The following is an 11,658-nucleotide window of genomic DNA, read 5'->3' as shown; positions in this document are numbered from 1 at the left end:
ATAGATAGATAGATAGATAGATAGATAGATAGATAGATAGATAGATAGATAGATAGATAGATAGATAGATAGATAGATAGATAGATAGATAGATAGATAGATAGATAGATAGATAGATAGATAGATAGATAGATAGATAGATAGATAGATAGATAGATAGATAGATAGATAGATAGATAGATAGATAGATAGATAGATAGATAGATAGATAGATAGATAGATAATGTGAAAGTCCTTTGGCGTTCAGGCCCCGGCCGGGGATGTCGAGCTGGAACTTCGATAAGCTCGATAAACATTCTTGATGCTGCATAGGAACGTAATCTCCCTGGGGCCTGTACTGGTGGCGGCTGTCGAAGAAGAATGTGGCCTGAGAGCCAGGAGCAGAAAGTGGAGATGGGGCGGAGGTGGATTGATCGCAGCTGATAAGCGGAGGAGGCCGTGACCAGGAGGTCCTTTTCAACTGGAGTTCAAATGATGATTGGCCGAAGCGAGGCTTGATCCAACGCTGATAGGTCCAGGGTGAAGAGAGGGAGGCGCTGATTGATGAGGCAGGTGAGGCTAAAGAGCATTCCAGATTGAATTTACGCAGAAGCTTCATGATGCAAACCTCAGAAAAGTCAATTTCACATAATGCTGCCTCTTTAAGGTTAGACACAGTCACTGATTTTAAAGGTTTAAAAATAAAAAACAGATCTCCTTTAAAATGAAAAAAAATAGAAGAACCCTGATGATCCTCAGTGCAGTGTTTTCAAACCTAAACAAATGACTGCACTGAAAAAAGAAACATTTATGGTTTTGAGGTAGAATTATTTGTTCTGTCTCAATGTATGACAGGTTTCTTGTAACTGGATCATTAACCCATTGTAATGAGTCAGTTGAGGTGATTGGGGCATATGATTAGTATAAATATGTGATTTGCATAAATATATGATTAGCATAAATTATGTAATATGCATCACATGTATACTGGTATACACCAGTCTGATGCTCCACTTTCTGAATCAGGGGCATTAATAAGAACGAACAAAGGTAACTAAAGTTTTGTAAAGTAGCTAGTAAACTTTATTTTTCATTAGAGATGTACCAAAACTATACATGTCGGCCTGTCACGATAAATTTTGCTGGATGATAAATTGTTCCAGAAGTTATTGCGATACACAATAATATTGTTGTTTTGAGACCATTGTTACAAAATACAATGGTAATGACAAAATAATAACACATAAACACATTCTAAAAGATCAATGAACTTTAATCTAATGAATATTTTACACTGGAACTGGAAGATGGTTTAAATCTTCAAAAGAAATAAACAAAACAAATAAAATGAATTATGAAGTATTTGGACACAAAATTGTCCTCCACTTTATCTGATTCAGTGACGTTAAGAAGAGCAAACAAAGGTAACAAAAGTTTTGTAAAATAGCTAAGTATGCTATTCATGTGAATCATATCATATTGTAATGAGTCATTTGAGATGATAGGGACATATGGTTAGCATACCTCTGGGCCTGTTTGGGGCGGAGTTTTCTGAGCATGTTTGGCAAGAAGAGACCCCAGGGAACATAGTTCCATTCTCAACAAGAATGGAACTTGGAGTTCACACTCTTGGATGGAGTTCAAACTGTATGCTGAAATTTGAATTCTTAAAACTGTATCGACAATGCAAACATAAGTTTCAAAGCGACATAAAGAGGCATAGTATTTTGTACTGCAGGTTTCCATTTCCTATTATCAGGGTATCTTTAAAGTAAATTCCACATTAGTTGAGCCCTGAATGGACTGCTGCAGGGATTAATCAATGAGGAAGCGTCACAGCTCTGAATGTGTGGCTGAGATTGTGCAGTCAATGCAGTCAGTTGTATATAAATGGATGTGGCTTGTCCACCAGTACCAATAGAAAACCATAAGACATGTGTTTCTGGGTTGCGCCTCTGACATAACAAAAAAGTGGTGACACTGAAAAACCCAGTTCCCATGGATACAAAAATTACATAATCAGATACATCTCTCTTTTTTTGTCAGGCTTGTGTAATCATGCTGTCTCCCCTGTAGCTTATCTGTTTATTTGTTAACTTTTTTTTCTTATCAGTTGGTTTCTTTGCTTGCTCGCTGGTTGCATAGCTGGAGATGTTTTAATTAGACTCATTTTCCTGTTGTCTGATTCATTCCAGGAACAGTAGAGTGCCGGGCTTTTGACTATTAGCCAAATAATAATAGTGAAATGAGCTTTCCACTTTAATAATTATACAGAGTAATAACAAAATAGTTAGCACACTGTTGACACGCTGCACAGTGATAATGACTCTCGTGTTTTTCAAATATTCTATAATCACATTCCACTTTAAGCTTTTAGCACGAAGGCTTATCGAATTTAATTAGACAAAGGAAATGAAGAGTTAAAGCAGCTCAGTGGGGTGTAGGAGGCCCATCGCAACCTGAACTGATCTGTCTGCATGTTCGTCCATCTTTGTCTCTGCAGCTTGACATGTCTAAGGTAACTTCTCCTCCGACTGCTAGATATCCATGAAAGATTCATGGCAACTGAGGCCACCGCTTATAAATCTATTATAATAAAACAGACATGTTCAGATGGTTCCAGTCCACCTCACTCCCAACCACCGACACTTCTTCAGTTCACATAATGCAATCCAAAAAGAAAAGTTCACACAATGCAGACAGAGCAGAAGTGAGTCACTATTAAATGATGATTGAATGTTTAGTGAGACAGAGAGAGATGTGAAGAACTCTGTACATGTGGCACCGCAAGAAAGGTCATGTCCCAGAAATTACTAGAGGGAGAGGTCTGTGGGCATGCATATCCTTCAATGTAATTAATAAAAGCACAGCTTCTAAAAGATTATTTATGAAGGCCCTGCACATGTATGATTTTATTTCCCTGGCAACAGCTTTGTGTTTAAATATAGAATAAATCAACCTCAACCAGACTCCACAGGGACTAATTTTTGGTGAAGAGCTCGAGAATGAAAGTCGTTGTTAATACTCTAAAGTCATCCTCACGGGGGAGGGGGTGTGCTTTCTCTGGCCTGTCGCAGCTATCTGTTTCTTTTATATTTTAGAACCATTAATTTTTTTTTTCTGAAGAAGAAAAATAAACCATTATCCGCTCAGTGTGGTCGTTCTCCCTCTCTTTTATATCTACATTATGCAATCATGCATCTCTTTCATTCCAAGCCTGGGAGGCTGCGGATCTGGAGGAGGATAGAGGACCTCAACAGGTGGAGATTTTCATTCTAGGGATAGAAGGAGGATGAAGCGGAGGGGGAAGAAGAGGGCAGTGAACTGCTCCTTAATAACAGCCCCTTTGATCTGCTTATGCTGCCTTGTTTCTTGCCTCTGAGGGAAATTCAGTGTATGACATCCAGTCCCAGTCGGCCAACATGACCCCTTGCAGTAGGCTATCTTCACCATCTGTCTGCAATGGGACCACAAGGCAACACTTGGGGAGATGCGAGAGAGACAGAGGGGGACAGGGGGAGGGGTGAGGGAAGGACGGGGTTGTCAGCGCTCCCCGAGGACCCCCAGCGCTGCAGTTTTCATCTGTTAATTATGTTTAATTGAGACTGTATAATTCACAAGCGTCGACTCTGTTTTCCCTTATCTCATCCGTGGAGCCTTAAGAAAAAACAAAACTTCGTGACGCAACATAGCAATAAACGTTTCCGCGCAGTAATTGTGCAGAAGGACCGCGAGGCGTTTCACACGGGGGACAGCCAGATTAGGGTACAACAGATATTAATTTTTTTTTCTTTCTCAGTGCGCAGTTGACGAGGAGCGGAGGCGCGAACGAACGTCGCTCGTTTGACGCGGAGACAGGCGTCACCGGGGAGCGCGAGCGCACACAACAGCTTGACACTATCGTCGCCGGGAACGCACGCACGCGCGCGGGTTTGGCTTGGGTGAGCACAAGGTGGTGATGCCACGACAAGTGGTGCTGTGCACGTGCGCCTAACCGCCCCGTGCGACCTCATTTTCCGAGAATAGGCGATACTCGCTCGGCGAAGCGACAGCAAGAGAGAGAAGCCCACGAGGACAGAGAAGAAGAACGCGTCAGTTTTTATGCGCAGTCAATATATATTTCTTTAAGACAGAAAAATAGGAATAAGTGTGTGAGTTGTTGTAGTAGAGTGCATGACATCAGCCATGCCATTTTTTTTAACTTAATTTAAAATAGAAATAATTGCTGAAATAATAATAAATCATATTGTCCTTCATTGCGTTTGTCACTCAATCCTGACAGTGTTCCAGTCACGCCAGAATCACACACAGGTGCATCTTGTTAAATGTTAACATTATATTTGATATTTATCAAAATATGAAATATCTTGATAAAGCTCAAAATATTTCCAGTTCAAACTGTGAAATGCGTATAAATTAATTTTTCGCAGTGCCCGTTAATTTAGATGACTACGCAAGTGAAAACAATAGTATATTTCAAACATACTTATATTTGCATAAGTACATTTTAAGTGTACTACATATAAATTTATATGAAGTATACTAACAGCATGCTTTTACCAATTTTGACATTATGACTTTAATTGTACCACAATACACTTTTAAGAAATATATTAAATAAAAGTATGAATTTATAAAATATGTATTTGCTCAATGAAACAAAATCCTTTTAAAGATATTTTGCATATATTTTAAAATATATGCTCAAAATGAATGTTTTTTTTATTCACTTAAAGCTAACTTTAAAAGTAAACTATTAAATATACTGAAGTTTCAGAAAGTTTTAAATTGCATCTCAGTGAAGAATCCCTTTTTAGGGGCCTTGATAATCTTTTGCTATGTTGTTAAAATGCAAATAATAATAATAAAAAAATCCTTATAGTGGAACTTAATGTAATGTTCTGTGACAGACTGGTGACCTGTCCAGGGTGACCCCGCCTCTCGCCCGGAACGTTAGCAGGAGATAGGCACCAGCAATCCTCCCGACCCCACTGAGGGACAAGGGTGTAAAGAAAATGGATGGATGGATGTAATGTAATGTTGCTTAATAAAGTAATAAATAAATATGTTAGGCCTCAAAATATCAAACATTTACAGATTAGTGACAGAGGTTCTACAACAAAAACAATGCTTGTCCTTAACACTAAATGTAGCAGGTATCTTCAGTTTTACATATCTCCGAATATGGTCTGTTGTTTTCAGTTTTTGAACTAAAACAGGGAAGCTGTCTTTATCCAACCCATTTTCAGATGTATGACGTAAAATCTGTTAGAGAACGGCATTAGCTCCAGTTCACACTCCAGACCAGAGGGTGGCAGTAATGCACACTTTCAGTTTTTTTGAAACGCGCCATAAAAAGAAGAACAGTCTCATCGTGAAACTGGGGAGAAGAGATGCTGTTCAAATTCGCCATTTTTACTCGCATAATAATGCCTTAAAAGTAGAGAGGGCCTATTTAGTAGTTTTGGTCAATTCTAGCTGGTGACCTCCTACTCCGAGTTAGATGATAACAGAACAGGACAAGAACTGGGAGGAAATGAAATGTGAGTCACAAAAGGAGCCCGAAGGGATGAAGGCTGTTTGCTTCAAAATGCAAATGATCTTTGTTTAATTATAAACAGTGCAGTATATATATAAACAAACTTAAGTTGGTTTAAGAAATAGTTAGCCTTTTTTGGTGATTTTTATGCTTGTTATTATAACAGTCATTCAACTTTATCTTATAACTGCATCTCTAACTATATCTCTGTGTTGAGACTTAATATAATTTTCTTCATAAACTTAACTTGGTTTAGTTAAGCTCAGTATGCCAAAGAGACTTTGACATTGTGAGACTGTGGTTATAACTCATTCATCATTGAATGATGAATGGAGTTATATATATTTTTGCAGTCTAAGCAAATTAAGATGAAAGCGGAAGCCAGGGATCAGGAATTAGAAAACCTAAAGACTTTCCTGTCTCAGAAGAGGCTCTGGCTCCACCAGATCACCAAAGAATTCTGAGGATGAACTTCCACATCGTCTTCATGATGGAAGGCTTTTATTTTTCTTTTTACACTGAGCAGCTGACTACATTTCTAACAACAGCAAAAACTGGTGTGTTTCCAACACTAAATGCTTAACAAATATGTTAAGCATTTAATACATTTGTTAAATGCTTAACATACGTCAAAATCTGGAAAAATATTGAAAATAATTTGGCAGAATTTATTCCCCTTATTCTACCATTTCTCTTTCATACATTTCATTTGTTGTTGGCTTTCAGGGCCCTGTGATGGACTGGTGACCTGTCCAGGGTGAACCCTGCCTCTCATCTGATGACTGCTAGAGATGGGCACCACCAGCCCCCTCACCACCCTGCAAGAATCAGCGTGTTCAGATCATGGATGGAAAGATTTTAAGGTAGTTTGTCTCCCTTAAGTTCACACTTGAAACAACTTCATAGTTAATGCCAACATCAACTGATTCTATGACATTGCTGACTATTTTTTTCTACTTCTAACATAAACAGGCAAATAAGTCACCCAGAAATGTTTTTCCACCCCAGGCATCCGGTCCCAATCATCATTAGTTCTTATGATGTCACATACATGGCGAGTCCACAATGTCTTAAAATTGTAAGTATTATTGTTTTATTTGCCATTTTTCTGTCTTCTTTAAAATACAAATGCCTTCTCTGTTTAATTGCTCTATTGTTCTTTTTCTCTAGATTTCTGTTAAATGCAGTGGTGCAGTGAATGGGAATGTTCTGTCGTTGATCCTCACTGTTCTTAGGAAGGAGAAATGTCAGTTTGTCTGAAGGAATGCTGTGACATTGAATTAATACAATAGTTTTTTTAGTTTTCACATTTCCTCTAAAGCAGTGGTTCTTTACCTTTTTTGAGGTACCGAACCCCCCCAGTTTCATATGCGCATTCACCGAACCCTTCTCATTTCTCAGACCGACTGGGGTTAAGAACCACTGTATCTATTGTTTTATTGTGCTAATTTTCATAAGCATGTTGTCTGTAGATGTTTAATATATTGACAATTTGTACAATTCTGTGATAGTATACTAGTAATGTACTTGTGAAAAAGGAAAATATAGACACAATGTAAGTTTTTTCAGCCGGAAAGTGTGTTGTAATTGATCCTTCTGTGTTCTGGTGTCCTGATGTGTTGGCAGTACTGCAGTGTGTATGAAGCATGTAATGTACACAGTGGCAAAAAACAATAATAAAAGACATTAAGTAACTAAAAAGTGTACTTCATTAGCAATTATATTAAACCAAAGTGTAATTGTAGCATCCTGTGATCCCACTACTAATATAAAAAATATGTAATGTTTATATACTTAAAATACATTCTAAATATATTTTAAATGTAATTTGATCACAAAAATAGTACACTTAAGATATACTGATCAAGCATGTTTATATTACATAAAAAGCCATGTACTTAAAGCATACAAAGTATATGCTTTATAGTATCCTTAGTACACTTTAAATTGTGATTTTCTACCATTTAATTACTATTAAAATACACTAAGTACAAAATTTGTTGTTCCAAAATAACACACTTCAAATATACTGATGATTAGTCTGGCTTCAAGTATGCTAAAATGTAACATACTTTGTGTATTTTTCACCTGGGCATGGCTTACAGCTAATGCAAAGCCACAATGAAGTTTCTTTCAGACAGAATAGCATTTTAAGTAAATATGTAGCCTGGCTCCTAGGAGTTTAGGTAAGAAAGGATTGCTAGCCAATCAAAAACACTGATAGCGGTAATTAAGGCAGGTACTTTGGTCAGTGTGGAAAGCTCTCAGGAGGCTTGTTAGCACAGGAAAGCATGAAATGCTCTAAAATGTCCCCATAGACAAAATTCCACCTGGAACAGGCTGGATTCCCACTCTTTTCCCATAACCTCTGGGGTTCACTAAATGATTTGCTAAATTTGATTCAATCTGGAAAAATGCTTTGAACCACTGTACAGCAAACTATTCCCTTTTCGCCTAAAACAATGTAGGACTCTGGTGTTGTGTCTAGTTGAGGATGTGATAAACACAAAGTGGCACAGCTGTAGCTCCGTTCTGAGTGTGTCCATGTGACGAAGCTCCAGCCACCGTCTGAGCCTTATGAAAGTCTTGTGCAATCTTATCAGTCTTGCGACTACCTATGTTGCCAATGCACCTTTTCTTTACCATAATTTCTCCTTCGACTCAACTTTCCATTCATATAGTCACTGTATGATCAGTCAGCTTACTTTGCATTATTTTTATGGCTTACTCTCTTTGGGAAGAAAACAGGGGATTTTTATGCTATTGTAGCAGGTTTTTAACCACTCTTATGTAATGTTCACATTTTCCATGTAATTTACTTGTATTAACGGCCCCCATCCGCCCTTTGCAAAACTCTCTAGAGGCGCCACTGACACTGTTAACTACATAGATCCAGTCTATATTTTCTCATTCACAACGGGAAGATGAAGTCTGCGCCCATCGCCACTACCCCTCTACCCCCACTATATGTTTAATTAACCAGGCTGATGTGTAAGTACCTCCAGCCAGCGAAGCGTGGGCGGGCTGCGGGGGTAAAGAGACTGCCGGAGAACATTTCCCTCATTTCTCTCCGCCGGGACGCCGAGAATCTCCTCTGTCGCGCAAGCAGAGAAGCCTACAATATAAAATAAAAAAATAAGTCGACCCGTTTTAAACTTGTTTTAAATTGTTAGGCGAGCTTAGCTCTGAGGGAAAAGCAGGGAGAAAGAGAGGGAGAGCGGAGGCAAGAGTGAAAGGAGAGAGCGAGAGAGTGCGCGTGGATTGTTTCCTCTTCTTCCTTCTCCCTCTCTGTGTGTTTTGATGTTATTTGTGACGGAATCCCCCCTTCAGTCTCCAAGAATCCGGAGAGAGGCGCAAGAAGAAGGAGGAGGAAACGGAGGAGGACAGGAGAGGAGAGGAGGTGGAGGAGGAGGCGCGCGCGGACCTGTCCACGAGCCCTCTCACTGCGGAACGCGCGGGGCTGCCGCTGGAGATCCCCCAAAAAACAAGCGCTGTTCTGAGGTCTGACTGACAGCCGCGCGTCAAACGGCTTCGGCTAAATGGACCGGTTCTGACGCCTCAGCGGGAGAGGAAAGGCTTTCACTACCTTACCGGAGGAGGAGGGTGAGAGAGGTGGCGGCAGCGGCGGAGGGGGGTTGGGGGGTGGCTGGTCTTCAGAACCAGACAGGTGGATTTAGCAGTTTTATGGTGCCTTCTGGACGGAGAAGAAATGGATGGATTAATCTGACGAGGGAGACGTGTGTTATTCCCACCCGAATGGAGTAACAGGCTGCAATGTCATCTCCACCTGGCCGCCTGGAGAGATGTGTCACGGGAATGGGGTGAGAAGATTTGAGTTTTCTTTTATAATAATAATAATAATAATAATAATAATAATAATAATCTTATTAGTTATTAACTCCTGTCTTTGAATGTTCGGCGACTGCTTTGCCTCGGCGGTTCCTATTTAGCCTGATTTCTTTCGCCTTCCCTCTCAAAGTAGAGCATAGCGGCAGGTTCGCTCCGTCGTTCGTCCGAGTCCTCGACACACAACCTGCTGCATGCCCTACATAGAAGGAGAGGAGCGTGAGGGGAATATTCACTGAGGAGCCACAGGCTGTTTTTCCACTCTCATTTTTACACACTCTCACACACACGCACGCACACACACACACACACACACACACACGCACACACACACGAGGGCGCGCAAACACACACACACCCACCCTCTCTCTTTCTCTGTCTCTCTCTCCCCCGGTGTGTTTCTCGCGGGTAGAAACGTTGCTCCCCTCTAACGTGTCGCTCACCATTCCACCTTTAAATTTAAACGTTTTCGTCCCTCGAGTCGCGTGTTCTATCCAGTAATCTCCCCTTAGAACGAGCCGCGCGCACACATGAATACATATATAGGCACATGTGAGCAAAAACGCCGATATGCGCACCCGATGTGAGCTTTTTAGGCTGCAAACCAAACAGCTTGAGTCATGAGGTATGTGTGGGAATGACTCGATGCAATCGACTGGCCTTCCTTAGCCTGACAACTTTTCACCAACTGTCCTTAGAAACTTAATGTGATTTAGCTCATCTCTTTGTTTTATCTTGTAAAATGCCTAGAGAAGAGATGTATGGTGAAATTGGCCAATGAGACCATAAAAAAGCTCAGATCAACAAGTCTTCCCAAAGCTGCAGCTTTCATAAATATTTGGTCTCCTCTTGATTTTTCCAGACCAAGTTTCAACACTTTTTATCTGGTTTCACTGATGCCGTGAGAAGAAACCAAAATGCCAGCAAACCTACAGGTCTCCGCGGCCGCCTGCGCGGGCCCTCGCACTACGGGAGCACAACCCAGCAGCAACATTCCACACTCGGACTCCGAAGAAGAAGGTGCAAAACGTCCACAGCCCCGACCCTGCAGCAGCTGCCACGCTTCTTTGTGACACAGACGGTAAAGAAACAAATGCTGAAAACAAAATCGGCTCTTCTGTTCGCCGCTAAGGGGCGCTGTGGCACCACATTATGCCCCTTTCATCAACCAGTCTTTTGCTAGCGCTGAGGATGAAAAAGCCGTGTAATGAATTCATATCTCAAATTACAGTTTTCAGGCTTTTGAATGCAGTCACGTTGTGGAAACACAATTTCTTGCGTTGTCCTCCGTTTTCCTTTTACATGCCAGGTCTGAGACACAAAGCTTTCTGAAGGCTTTACACACATGCACACACATTCATGCACACAGATGTTGCATGTGAGAAGGTTCCAACACCATTTGAATCTGTCAAGACAATATATACAGGTTGGCCATGAATCCCATAAATCTCCATCAAATTTATCCCGACGGCAAATAAATGGCACCCGTCGTCAGGGCAGCATTCATTGGGAGGCATCTATGTATCTATCTTGATCATTTAGGGTAAATTACTATTCATCCCACCGTTTCAAAGAGAGCTGAGGGAGACTGACAATTTCCGCAGCAGTAGCCTGTTTTCTTGAATTGTGCGGATGTTACAAAATGAGATCAGTTCTGTAAATATTTCTGGCTGTGACGTCATTGCACCTCAAAACCTCAAGTGTGTTTTCATAAGTCAGGCCTACTTTTTGCCTGTTCACTTTCTGCTTGTTGTTATCACTCCACAGAACATTGCTGTGCTCTGCTATTAAGCATCTGCTGAAACACATCTTAGAAGGAAGGAAAATTCTCAGTGATGTCATGCATACTGTATAGTGGCAGGCTCTTTTTTTTTGTGGCTTTCCCATGACGTAGTCTTGAAGCGATATGTCGAGAAGCATCTCACTGAGCTGTTCACTGAGGCAGGGCCGCTGTTGGTAGAGCAGGTAGATTCCCTTGGAGCCAGAAAGGTTTGTCACTATTGTCATTTGTAAAGCTGGGTTTCCCAGTTTTAAATGGGCTTCTGTGTCTTGTTACACAGCTTTTACACACACACACACGCACACACACACACACACACACACACACACACACACACACACACACACACACACACACACACACACACACACACACACACACACACACACACACGCACACACACACACATATATATTATTATTATTTATTATTACTGACACTAGATCAATGCAGATGGTATATGGTATAAAATTGAAACCCCCCCCCCAAAAAAAAAACATTGAAGCAGATTTGT

The 11,658-nt window shown here is 40.7% G+C and overlaps 1 protein-coding gene and 2 long non-coding RNA genes across 4 annotated transcripts in view; 2 read left to right on the top strand and 1 right to left on the bottom strand.

Moving 5' to 3' along the window:
- Positions 1 to 8,607, bottom strand: part of LOC145552243 (uncharacterized) — a 29,686-nt gene extending 21,079 nt beyond the window's left edge. For both annotated transcript variants that reach the window (XR_014088214.1, XR_014088217.1), the window contains exon 1: positions 8,518 to 8,607. This is a non-coding gene — a long non-coding RNA (uncharacterized LOC145552243). The remainder of the gene's footprint in view (positions 1 to 8,517) is intronic.
- On the top strand, positions 132 to 7,271 carry LOC145552229 (uncharacterized). Its single transcript, XR_014088204.1, has 4 exons — positions 132 to 3,920; positions 6,245 to 6,381; positions 6,491 to 6,596; positions 6,689 to 7,271. It is a non-coding gene; the product is annotated as an uncharacterized LOC145552229 (long non-coding RNA).
- Positions 8,600 to 11,658, top strand: part of grin2ab (glutamate receptor, ionotropic, N-methyl D-aspartate 2A, b) — a 169,280-nt gene continuing 166,221 nt past the window's right edge. Inside the window, exons 1-2 of the mRNA XM_081608990.1 lie at positions 8,600 to 9,339; positions 10,227 to 10,445. Of these exons, the coding sequence (XP_081465116.1) occupies positions 9,322 to 9,339; positions 10,227 to 10,445 (237 nt within the window). The 5' untranslated portion in view covers positions 8,600 to 9,321. The remainder of the gene's footprint in view (positions 9,340 to 10,226; positions 10,446 to 11,658) is intronic.

Source organism: Poecilia reticulata, chromosome 1 (assembly GCF_904066995.2).
Source record: "Poecilia reticulata chromosome 1, P_reticulata-male-v2, whole genome shotgun sequence".
Lineage (NCBI taxonomy): Eukaryota > Metazoa > Chordata > Actinopteri > Cyprinodontiformes > Poeciliidae > Poecilia > Poecilia reticulata.
The sequence above is the reverse complement of the archived record's forward strand: the minus strand, read 5'-3'. Positions and strand labels throughout refer to the sequence as shown.